The sequence below is a fragment of the Salvelinus fontinalis genome, chromosome 7, assembly GCF_029448725.1.
Source record: "Salvelinus fontinalis isolate EN_2023a chromosome 7, ASM2944872v1, whole genome shotgun sequence".
Taxonomy (NCBI): domain Eukaryota; kingdom Metazoa; phylum Chordata; class Actinopteri; order Salmoniformes; family Salmonidae; genus Salvelinus; species Salvelinus fontinalis.
Window position 1 is genome coordinate 15856277 of NC_074671.1, and position 13094 is coordinate 15869370.

The window sequence follows — 13094 nt, forward strand, 5'->3', positions numbered from 1 at the left end:
GTATTAGAAAGAGTGTGTTGGGTAATGTGTATTAGGTATTAGATAGAGTGTGTTGGGTAATGTGTATTAGAAAGAGTGTGTTTGGTAATGTGTATTAGGTATTAGAAAGTGTGTGTGTTTTACCAGGTCTAAACTCTGCAGCTTGAATCCGTACACCGCTCCTCTCTTACTGCTGTTCATATAGTTCCCCAGAGCCAGGATAATCTGAGGAACGCACACACATACAGTTACAACACTGATACTGAAACAGCACTCTGGAATCCCCAGCCACGACCACAGCACCACCAACCTCAATGCCCACCACAGCCAGCGCAGCACAGACCACCCCAGCCCAGCTTCAGGGCCACCCAGACGAGGCCTCCCACCCCCCTGCCCCCCACCGCAGACCCACACTTGGAGGAGCTACAGCCCAGCAGGCAGAGCTACGCACAGGCTGTGAGAGGAGCAACTGGCCCAGCCCCACCAACCAAATGAGTGACATTAAACAAATGCTGAGTCTACTATGCTCACATGTGATAGGCCGAGAATCATGATAAGATGAGCACAAGAACTACACCATCCTCACACTACATCCAGCCAAGTGGCATGACACAAATTCTATCTTAAATGATAAACAAATCAAATTTGCATAATAAGCGTTTATTTTAATTGAAAAATAAATCTTATTTTAATAGTTCTTGTTGGATTGTGAGTGTTTGTCTCATTTTGAAGGTAAAGAAAAAAGAGTTATGAAATCTTTTTACGTTGCATGTTGGAATTTACAATGAGCAGAAACCCAGACTTCCTGAAAGAAATTGATGATGTTGATATTGTAGTACTACAGGAAACATGGTGCAGAGGTGATGTTTCCACTGGCTGTCCACTAGGTTATAGGGAGATAATCCTACCATCCACTAAATTAAAAGGAATCAAACAGGGCAGAGACTCAGGGGGAATGCTAATATGGTATAAATCTGAACTAATGAATTCAATCGAATTGATCAAAACAGGAGAATTCTTTATCTGGTTAAAAATCAACAAGGAGGCTATCTTGACAGATAAAAACGTCTTCCTCTGTGCCACATACATTCCCTCCTCAGAGTCACCCTACTTCAATGAAGAGAGTTTCTCCATTCTAGAGGGGGAAATTAGTCACTTTCAGGCCCAAGGCAACGTACTGGTCTGTGGGGACCTGAATGCTAGAACAGCAGAAGAACAAGACACTATTAACAGTCATGGGGATAAACACCTACCAGGAAGCAACAACCTTTCCCTCCCCACATACCCCCACAGAAACAACTATGACAAAGTGAAAAACAAAAACAGAGTACAGCTCCTGAAGCTCTGTCGAACGCTGGGTCTGTACATAGTCAATGGTAGGCTGAGAGGGGGCTCTTTTGGTAGGTACACCTACAGCTCATCCCTTGGCAGCAGCACTGTAGACTACTTCCTCACCGACCTAAACCCAGAGTCTCTCAGAGCCTTCACAGTCAGCCCACTAACACCTCTCTCAGACTACAGTAAAATCACAGTGTATCTGAGAAGAGCAGAACCCAACCATGAAGCATCACGGCCCGATAAATTACATGGTAATAAACAGGCCTATAGATGGAGTGCAAACAGTACAGACATCTACCAAAAAGCCATTAGGAGCCAAAAAATACAATCTCTCCTGGACAACTTTTTAGCCTTAACATTCTCCTTCAGCAATGAAGGTTTAAATTTGGCCACTTGGAACATAAACTTTATATTTGACAAATTAGCCTCCTTGGCTAATTTAAAGAAGCATAAGAGCAAACCAAAAATAACAGATCATGAAAAATGGTTTGATAATGATTGCAAGAAAGTCATTGAGAAATATCTAATCAAAAACACAGAGAATCAGACAACAAAAATATATGCCTTCAATATGGGGAAACACTGAAGCAATACAAACACACTCTTAGAACAAAAAAGGAACAGCACATTAGAAATCTGCTGGATGGAATTGAGAAATCCATAGAATCAAACCACTTCTGGGAGAATTGGAATAAATTAAACAAACCTCATGAGGAATTGGCTATCCAAAATGGGGATATGTGGAGAAATCACTTTGCAAACCTCTACAGCAATATAACAAAGAGCCCAGAACAAAAAGATATACAAGAAAAATGACAAATCCTTGAATCAGCAGTCAAAGACTATCAGAATCCTGTGGATACCCCAATTACAGAAGAAGAATTATTGGAAAAACTATGCAATCTCCAACCCAAAAAGGCCTGTGGTGCTGATGGTATTTTAAATGAAATTATCAAATATTCAGACCACAAATTCAAATTGTCTATACTCAAACTCTTCAACATTATCCTCACTGCAGGTATTTTCCCCGATATTTGGAACCAGGGATTGATCACACCAATCTATAAAAATGGAGACAAATTTGACCCAAATAATTAGAGGAATTTGCGTTAACAGCAACTTGGGGAAAATTCTCTGCAGTATTATAAATAGCAGACTACATAATTTACTTGACAAACACAACGTCCTGAGCAGAAGCCAGATTGGATTTCTAAAAAATTATCGTACAACAGACCACATTTACACCCTCCACACTCTAATTGATAAACAAGTAAACCAAAACAAAGGCAAAATCTACTCGTGTTTTGTAGATTTCAAGAAAGCATTTGATTCAATTTGGCACAAAGGTCTTTTTTATAAACTAATATAAAGTGGTATTGGAAGGAAAACATATGATTTTATTAAATGAATGTACACTAAAAACAAATGTGCGGTTAAAATTGGCAACAAGCAAACAGACTTCTTCTCTCAGGGACGGGGAGTGAAACAGGGCTGCCCAATAAGTCCAACACTATTTAACATCTACATTAATGAATTGGCAAAAACATTCGAAGAATCGGCAGCACCTGGTATCACCCTACACAACACTGAAATCTAGTGTCTGCTGTACGCAGATGACCTGGTGCTGCTGTCTCCCACTAAAGAGGGGTTACAGCAGCACCTGGATTGTCTTCACAGGTTCTGTCAGACCTGGGCTCTGACCGTTAACCTAAAAAAACAGATATAATGATATTCCAAAAAAGGTCTGGAAATCAGGATGACAAATATAACTTCTATTTGGACACAGTTCTATTAGAACACACCAAAAACTACACATATTGTTACGGCAGATTTCCTCCTCTTCGTCTGAAGAGGAGATGTAGGGATCGGACCAAGACGCAGAGTGGAAAGTGTCCATGATTTATTAACAATAAACTGAACACTACACGAAACAAAATAACAACAGCGAATCAAACCGAAAGACAGTCCCGTGTGGCACGAACACTGACACGAAATACAAACACCCACAAGAACCCCGGCTGCCTAAGTATGATTCTCAATCAGGGACAACGATTGACAGCTGCCTCTGATTGAGAATCATACCAGGCCGAACGCACAAAACCCCAACATAGAAAACAACACATAGACAACCCACCCAACTCACGCCCTGACCATACTAAATAAATACAAAACAAGAGAAAATAGGTCAGGAACGTGACGTAACCCCCCCTCAAGGTGCGAACTTCGGGCGCACCCCCTAAAACTCTAGGGGAGGGTCTGGGTGGGCGTCTGTCCGCGGTGGCGGCTCTGGCGCGGGACGTGGACCCCACCTTAACAGTGTCTTTGTCCGCCTACTTACTCGCCCCCGTGGCCTCCTCCTAACAACCACCCTCCATGTCAATCCCACTATACCAAAGGGCAGCACCGGACTGAGGGGCAGCACCGGACTGAGGGGCAGCACCGGACTGAGGGGCAGATCCTGGCTAGCGGGCGGCTCTGGTGGATCCTGGCTGGCTGGCGGCTCCGGCGGATCCTGGCTGGCTGGCTCTGGCGGATCCTGGCTGGCTGGCTCTGGCGGATCCTGGCTGGCTGGCTCTGGCGGATCCTGGCTGGCTGACTCTGGCGGATCCTGGCTGGACGGCTCTGGCGGATCCTGGCTGGCTGACGGCACTGGCTGCTCCTGTCTGGCGGACGGCACTGGCTGCTCCTGTCTGGCGGACGCCACTGGCTGCTCCTGTCTGGCGGATGGCACTGGCTGCTCCTGTCTGGCGGACGGCACTGGCTGCTCCTGTCTGGCGGACGGATCTGGCTGCTCCTGTCTGGCGGACGGCTCTGGCTGCTCCTGTCTGGCGGACGGCTCTGGCTGCTCCTGTCTGGCGGATGGCTCTGGCTGCTCCTGTCTGGCGGACGGCTCTGGCTGCTCCTGTCTGGCGGACGGCTCTGACGGCTCAGGACAGACGGGCAGCTCTGACGGCTCGGGACAGACGGGCAGCTCTGACGGCTCGGGATAGACGGACAGCTCTGACAGCGCTGGGCAGGCAGGCAGCTCAGACTCTGGCTGCGCTGGAGAGGAGGAAGGCTCTGACAGCGCTGGACAGGTGGGAGCAACTGGAGAGAGAAAACAGAGAGACAGCCTGGTGCGGGGGGCTGCCACCGGAGGACTGGTACGTGGATGTGGCACCGGAATTACCGGACCGTGAAGGAGGACACGCGCTCTTGAGCACCGAGCCTGCCCAACCTTACCAGGTTGAATGGTCCCCGTAGCCCTGCCAGTGCGGCGAGGTGGAATAGCCCGCACTGGGCTATGCTGGCGAACCGGGGACACCATTTGTAAGGCTGGTGCCATGTACGCCGGCCCGAGGAGACGCACTGGAGACCAGATGCTTTGGGCCAGCTTCCTGAAACCCGGCTCGATGCCCAACCTAGCCCTACCAGTGCGGCGAGGTGGAATAGCCTGCACTGGGCTAAGCACGCGTACTGGGGACACCGTGCGCTCCACCGCATAACACGGTGTCTGACCAGTACGACGCCCTCTCACTCCACGGTAAGCACGGGGAGTTGTCTCAGGTCTCCTACCCGGCTTTGCCACACTCCGCGTGTGTGTCCCCCCCCCCCCAAGAAATTTTTGGGTCTTACTCTCGGGCTCCCAACCGCGTCGCCGCGCTGCCTCCTCATACCAGCGCCTCTCTGCCTTCGCTGCCTCCAACTCTGCCTTGGGACGGCGATATTCCCCTGGCTGAGCCCAGGGTCCTTTGCCGTCCAGGATCTCTTCCCAAGTCCAGGAGTCCTGGGTTTTTGGCCGCTGCTGCTGCTGTTGCTGCCCTCTTCCATTCTGCTTGGTCCTTTGGTGGTGGGTGTTTCTGTTACGGCAGATTTCCTCCTCTTCGTCTGAAGAGGAGGTGTAGGGATCGGACCAAGACGCAGAGTGGAAAGTGTCCATGATTTATTAACAATAAACTGAACACTACACGAAACAAAATAACAACAGCGAATCAAACCGAAAGACAGTCCCGTGTGGTACGAACACTGACACGAAATACAAACACCCACAAACACACACAAGAACCCCGGCTGCCTAAGTATGATTCTCAATCAGGGACAACGATTGACAGCTGTCGCTGATTGAGAATCATACCAGGCCGAACGCACAAAACCCCAACATAGAAAACAACACATAGACAACCCACCCAACTCACGCCCTGACCATACTAAATAAATACAAAACAAGAGAAAATAGGTCAGGAACGTGACACATATCTAGGACTAAATATCAGCAACACAGGTAGCTTCACATGGCTGTGAATGAGCTGAGAGACAAAGCAAGAAGAGCATTCTATGCCATTAAAAGGAACATCAAAATCGAAATTCCAATTAGAATCTGGCTCAAAAGGTTTCAATCAGTTATAGAACCAATTGCTCTATATGGCAGTGAAGTATGGGGTCCAATCTCTAAAAATGAATTTACCAAATGGGACAAACATCCAATCGAAATACTGCATGCAGAGTTTTGCAAGACTGTATTGCAAGTGCAAAGAAAAACTCCAAATAACGCATGTAGAGCAGAATTGGGCCAATACCCCCTCCTCATTCGAATAGAAAAAAGAGCCATCAAATTTTACAACCATCTAAAAACAAGTGACCCCAAAACATTCCGTCACACAGCTCTACAATGTCAAGAGATGAAACAAGAGAAGAGTCCCCTCAACCAGCTGGTTCTGAGGCTCAGTTCACCAACCCAAACCTACCCCATAGATCCTAAGGACAGCACTCAGAAAGTCTGGCCCAAACAAATCATTACAAAACAAAAAGAAAAATATATCACCTATTGGAAAGACACCACAAAAAATCTAAGTAAACTTCAATGCTATTTGGCTCTAAACAGACAGTACATGGTGGCAGACTATCTAACCACTGTGACTGATAGAAAACTGAGGAAAACACTGACTAGGTACAGACTCAGTGAGCACAGTCTGGCTATAGAGACCGGTCGTCACAGACAAACCTGGCAGCCCAGAGAGGACAGGCTGTGCTCACTCTGCTCCAGAGGAGAGGTAGAGACAGAGCTGCATTTCCTATTACACTGTGACAAATACTCAAACCTAAGAGAATATTTCTTTCCCAAAACTATAATTCAATACAAAGAATTTGAAAGTATAAAAGATGAAGAAAAAATCTAATATTTATTGGGTGAAAAGCCAAAATGTGCAGTTTTGGCAGCCAAATATGTGTCCTCCTGCCACAACCTGAGGGACAGCCAGTGAAAAGTGCAAAGTAATGTCGATAATATTTCCCATCTTGTTTTGTTTTGTCTTTCATACCATGTCATGTGTCTTCTCAGTCATGTTGACACTGGTCTACTGCCATTGCTTTAATGTATTGTTGTTCTGATTAATATTGTGGTTGTAGTTGTTGTTAATGGTAATCCCATGTGCACTACTACTGTTATTATTGCTGTTGGTCCCACCATTTATTTATATATAAATATATATATATTTTATATATATATAAATATCTATTTTTATTTTTCGATATGTATACTTTGACAATGTAAGTAATAATGAACTTGCCATGTCAATGAAGTCAATTGAATTGAATTGAGAGACAGAGAGACCAAAAAGAGAGAGAGAGACAGAGAGAGAGAGACAGAGAGAGAGAGACAGAGAGAGAGAGAGAGAGAGAGAGAGAGAGAGAGACAGAGAGACAGAGAGACAGAGAGACAGAGAGACAGAGAGACAGAGAGAGAGAGACTCACACTCACCTCTAGAATCTTCTTGAGTTTCTGGGAGGACTTGATAGACACAGAAGCAGCGATGATTGCGTGGAGTTGCTTTGGACAGAAACCAAACCAACAATCCCGTTATTATAGAATGTTATTATGTTATGTTATGTGTATTATGAGTGGACCTGTAACAGTATGTGTGTTCAGACAGAGTATATCACTGTGTGTGTGTGTGTGTGTGTGTGTGTGTGTGTGTGTGTGTGTGTGTGTGTGTGTGTGTGTGTGTGTGTGTGTGTGTGTGTGTGTGTGTGTGTGTGTGTGTGTGTGTGTGTGTGTGTGTGTGTGTGTGTGTCTACCGGTGTGAGCATCTGTATGTTGTCCTGGAAGTTGCCCATGAAGGTGATGATGGACATGCGTTGGGCCAGTCTCTCTATGCGGCTGAACTGCAACATGAAGCGGTCCTCAACGCTCAGTGCGTCCACAGGCTTTCTGTCCCTCTCGTACTGCCGTAGCATCTTCACCTCGCCCTCAGTGGGGAGGAAACGCATCAGACACTCCACAAAGTCCACACGCACAGTACGCATGTCAAACCTATCAAGAACACACACAGTTTATATACCAGTACACACATTATACACTTCAGGTACATAAATCACTTACACCATATAGAGAGAGACACAGAGAGGGGGGAGAGAGAGACAGAGAGGGGGAGATAGAGACAGAGGGAGGGAGGGAGGGAGGGAGGGAGGGAGGGAGGGAGGGAGGGAGGGAGGGAGGGAGGGAGAAAGAGTAGGAGAGAGAGAGAAATGGAGAGAGAGAGAGAGAGAGAGAGAGAGAGAGAGAGAGAGAGAGAGAGAGAGAGAGAGAGAGAGAGAGAGAGAGAGAGAAAGAGGGGGAGACAGAGTAGTAATATATAGTCTAGTGGTTAAAGGTCAGAGGTGACTTACGTCTGGATGGCCCGACAGATGAGTTCGGGCCCCTGGCCAGCCTTGCGGAGGGTGATGGCCAGGTTCTTTGCTCTGTTAGCCTCCAGCAGAGACACCCTATTGGGGCCCTTCTGAGGGGCCTTATGCCTGCTCAGAGTCACATCCACCGCTGGCCCCTGGGCCTTGGTCTTAAACATCTCTTCAAACTCCTCCACATTCAGCTCCTGGAGAGGACAGAGAACACACACACATACACTGTATATACAAAAGTATGTGGACACACCTTCAAATTAGTGGATTTGACTACTACAGCCACACCCATTGCTGACAGGTGTATAAAATCGAGCACACAGCCATGCAATCTCCATAGACAAACATTGGCAGCAGAATGGCCTTACTGAAGAGCTCATTGACTTTCAACATGGCACCGTCGTAGGATGCCACCTCTCTAACAACTCAGTTCGTCAAACTTCTGCCCTGCTAGAGCTGCCCTGGTGTCTGTAAGTGATGTTATTGTGAAGTGGAAACGTCTTGGAGCAACAACGTCTCAGCCGTGAAGTGGTAGGCCACGCAAGCTCACAGAACGGGACCACCAAGTGGTGACAGATCAGTGGAAACGCGTTCTCTGGAGTGATGAATCACGCTTCACATTCTTGCAATCTGGGTTTGGCGGATGCCAGGAGAACGCTACCTACCCCAATGCATAGTGCCAACTGTAAAGTTTGGTTGAGGAGAAATAATGTTCTGGGGCTGTTTTTCACGGTTCAGGCCCCTTAGTTCCAGTGAAGGGAAATCTTAACGCTCCAGCATACAATTACATTCTAGACGATTGTGTGCTTCCAACTTTGTGGTAACAGTTAGGGGACGGCCCTTTCCTGTTTCAGCGTGACAATGCCCCCGTGCACAAATAGTGCCGACCTCACTAATGCTCTCGTGGCTGAATGGAAACAAGTCGCCGCAGCAATGTTCCAACCTCTATTGGAAAGCCTTCCCAGAAGAGTGGAGGCTGTTGTAGCAGCAATGTTCCAACTTCTATTGGAAAGCCTTCCCAGAAGAGTGGAGGCTGTTGTAGCAGCAATGTTCCAACCTCTATTGGAAAGCCTTCCCAGAAGAGTGGAGGCTGTTGTAGCAGCAATGTTCCAACTTCTATTGGAAAGCCTTCCCAGAAGAGTGGAGGCTGTTGTAGCAGCAATGTTCCAACCTCTATTGGAAAGCCTTCCCAGAAGAGTGGAGGCTGTTGTAGCAGCAATGTTCCAACCTCTATTGGAAAGCCTTCCCAGAAGAGTGGAGGCTGTTGTAGCAGCAATGTTCCAACCTCTATTGGAAAGCCTTCCCAGAAGAGTGGAGGCTGTTGTAGCAGCAATGTTCCAACTTCTATTGGAAAGCCTTCCCAGAAAAGTGGAGGCTGTTGTAGCAGCAATGTTCCAACCTCTATTGGAAAGCCTTCCCAGAAGAGTGGAGGCTGTTGTAGCAGCAATGTTCCAACTTCTATTGGAAAGCCTTCCCAGAAGAGTGGAGGCTATTGTAGCAGCAATGTTCCAACCTCTATTGGAAAGCCTTCCCAGGGGAGTGGAGGCTGTTGTAGCAGCAATGTTCCAACCTCTATTGGAAAGCCTTCCCAGAAGAGTGGAGGCTGTTGTAGCAGCAATGTTCCAACTTCTATGGGAAAGCCTTCCCAGAAGAGTGGAGGCTGTTGTAGCAGCAATGTTCCAACCTCTATTGGAAAGCCTTCCCAGAAGAGTGGAGGCTGTTGTAGCAGCAATGTTCCAACCTCTATTGGAAAGCCTTCACAGAAGAGTGGAGGCTGTTGTAGCAGCAATGTTCCAACTTCTATTGGAAAGCCTTCCCAGAAGAGTGGAGGCTGTTGTAGCAGCAATGTTCCAACTTCTATTGGAAAGCCTTCCCAGAAGAGTGGAGGCTGTTGTAGCAGCAATGTTCCAACTTCTATTGGAAAGCCTTCCCAGAAGAGTGGAGGCTGTTGTAGCAGCAATGTTCCAACTTCTATAGGAAAGCCTTCCCAGAAGAGTGGAGGCTGTTGTAGCAGCAATGTTCCAACTTCTATTGGAAAGCCTTCCCAGAAGAGTGGAGGCTGTTGTAGCAGCAATGTACCAACTTCTATGGGAAAGCCTTCCCAGAAGAGTGGAGGCTATTGTAGCAGCAATGTTCCAACCTCTATTGGAAAGCCTTCCCAGAAGAGTGGAGGCTGTTGTAGCAGAAATGTTCCAACCTCTATTGGAAAGCCTTCCCAGAAGAGTGGAGGCTGTTGTAGCAGCAATGTTCCAACTTCTATTGGAAAGCCTTCCCAGAAGAGTGGAGGCTGTTGTAGCAGCAATGTTCCAACTTCTATTGGAAAGTGTGTGTGTGTGTGTGTGTGTGTGTGTGTGTGTGTGTGTGTGTGTGTGTGTACCTGGAGGATCCTTTCATCGTCTATGTCGTTGAAGACAGTTCCGTTGATCTGACTTGGTTTCAGGGCCACCCAGTTAAACACTGGCATACGGAACTTAGTCTGGATAGGCTTCTTAATCTTCACAGCTAGAAAGAGAGAGAAGGAGGAGGAGGAGGGAATGGGAGGAAGAGAGAGAGAGAGAAGGAGGAGGAGGAGGGAACAGAAGGAAGAGAGAGAGAGAAGGAGGGGGGAACGGAAGGAAGAGAGAGAGAATGAGGGAACGGAAGAAAGAGAGAGAGAAGGAGGAGGAGGGAGGGGCAGGGAGAGAGAGAGAAGGAGGAGGGTACGGAAGGAAGAGAGAGAAGGAGGAGGGAATGGAAGAAAGAGAGAGAGAAGGAGGAGGAGGGAGGGGAAGGGAGAGAGAGAGAAAGAGGAGGGTACGGAAGGAAGAGAGAGAAGGAGGAGAGAATGGAAGAAAGAGAGAGAGAAGGAGGAGGAGGGAACGGAGGAGGAGGGAACGGAAGGAAGAGAGAGAAGGAGGGAATGGAAGAAAGAGAGAGAGAAGGAGGAGGAGGGAGGGGAAGGGGGAGAGAGAGAAGGAGGAGGGTACGGAAGGAAGAGAGAGAGAAGGAGGAGGGAACAGAAGGAAGAGAGAGAGAAGGAGGAGGAGGGAACGGAAGGGAGAGAGAGAGAAGGAGGAGGGTATGGAAGAAAGAGAGAGAGAAGGAGGAGGAGGGAGGGGAAGGGAGAGAGAGAGAAGGAGGAGGGTACGGAAGGAAGAGAGAGAGGAGGAGGAGGAGGAGGGAGTGGAAGGGAGAGAGCGAGAAGGAGAAGGAAGAGAGAGGAGGAGGAGGGAATGGAAGAAAGAGAGAGAGAAGGAGGAGGAGGGAGGGGAAGGGAGAGAGAGAGAAGGAGGAGGGTACGGAAGGAAGAGTGAGAGGAGGAGGGAGTGGAAGGGAGAGAGAGAGAGAAGGAGGAGGGTACGGAAGGAAGAGAGAGAGGAGGAGGGAACGGAAGGAAGAAAGAGAGAGAAGGAGGAGGAGGGAATGGAAGGGAGAGAGAGAGAGAAGGAGGAGGAGGGAATGGAAGGGAGAGAGAGAGGGAAGGAGGAGGGAACAGAAGGAAGAGAGAGAGGAGGAGGAAACAGTAGGAAGAGAGAGAGGGGAGGAGGAGGAGGAAGGAACGGAAGGAGGAGGAGGAGAGAATGGAAGGAAGAGAGAGAGAGGTGGAGGAGGAAACAGAAGGAAGAGAGAGAGAGAGAAGGTGGATGAGGAAACAGAAGGAAGAGAGAGAGCGAGAAGGTGGAGGAGGAAACAGAAGGAAGAGAGAGAGAGAAGGTGGAGAAGGAAACAGAAGGAAGAGAGAGAGAGAGAAGGTGGAGGAGGAAACAGAAGGAAGAGAGAGAAAGGAGAAGTATCAGCAGCAGTTGAGTAAAACACAACATGATCACATGACAAGACATCACCTCACCACATGATCACACAACATGATCACATGACAAGACATCACCTCACCACATAATGACACGACACAGAAAAACACAGGTATGAGACAGGGTACTGAGGAGGTGTACCGTTATGAGAGATGTATGGAACAGAGACAGGTATGAGACAGGTACTAAGGAGAGATGTGAGACAGGTACTAAGGAGAGGTATGAGACAGGTACTAAGGAGAGGTATGAGACAGGTACTAAGGAGAGGTGTGAGACAGGTACTAAGGAGAGAGGTATGAGACAGGTACTAAGGAGAGGTGTGAGACAGGTACTAAGGAGAGGTATGAGACAGGTACTAAGAAGAGGTGTGAGACAGGTACTAAGGAGAGGTATGAGACAGGTACTAAGGAGAGGTTTGAGACAGGTACTAAGGAGAGAGGTATGAGACAGGTACTAAGGAGAGGTATGAGACAGGTACTAAGGAGAGAGGTATGAGACAGGTACTAAGGAGAGAGGTATGAGACAGGTACTAAGGAGAGAGTTGTGAGACAGGTACTAAGGAGAGGTATGAGACAGGTACTAAGGAGAGGTATGAGACAGGTACTAAGGAGAGAGTTGTGAGACAGGTACTAAGGAGAGGTATGAGACAGGTACTAAGGAGAGAGGTATGAGACAGGTACTAAGGAGAGAGGTATGAGACAGGTACTAAAGAGAGGTATGAGACAGGTACTAAGGAGAGGTATGAGACAGGTACTAAGGAGAGAGTTGTGAGACAGGTACTAAGGAGAGAGTTGTGAGACAGGTACTAAGGAGAGGTATGAGACAGGTACTAAGGAGAGAGGTATGAGACAGGTACTAAAGAGAGGTATGAGACAGGTACTAAGGAGAGGTATGAGACAGGTACTAAGGAGAGAGGTATGAGACAGGTACTAAGGAGAGAGTTGTGAGACAGGTACTAAGGAGAGGTATGAGACAGGTACTAAGGAGAGGGGTATGAGACAGGTACTAAGGAGAGAGGTATGAGACAGGTACTAAGGAGAGGTGTGAGACAGGTACTAAGGAGAGGTATGAGACAGGTACTAAGGAGAGGTGTGAGACAGGTACTAAGGAGAGGTATGAGACAGGTACTAAGGAGAGAGGTATGAGACAGGTACTAAGGAGAGGTATGAGACAGGTACTAAGGAGAGAGGTATGAGACAGGTACTAAGGAAAGAGGTATGAGACAGGTACTAAGGAGAGGTGTGAGACAGGTACTAAGGAGAGGTATGAGACAGGTACTAAGGAGAGGTATGAGACAGGTACTGAGGAGAGGTGTGAGACAGGTACTAAGGAGAG

At 47.7% G+C, this 13094-nt stretch overlaps 1 protein-coding gene across 3 annotated transcripts in view; it reads right to left on the minus strand.

Annotated features, from left to right (window-relative positions):
- Positions 1-123: 123 nt before the first annotated feature.
- LOC129859061 (formin-like protein 2) overlaps positions 124-13094 on the minus strand; it is a gene marked incomplete at its 3' end in the record, with an annotated part of 24355 nt that continues 11384 nt past the window's right edge. For all 3 annotated transcript variants that reach the window (XM_055928409.1, XM_055928408.1, XM_055928410.1), the window contains 5 exon segments: positions 124-204; positions 7055-7123; positions 7372-7606; positions 7963-8165; positions 10349-10473. In XM_055928409.1, coding sequence (XP_055784384.1) covers positions 124-204; positions 7055-7123; positions 7372-7606; positions 7963-8165; positions 10349-10473 — 713 coding nt within the window.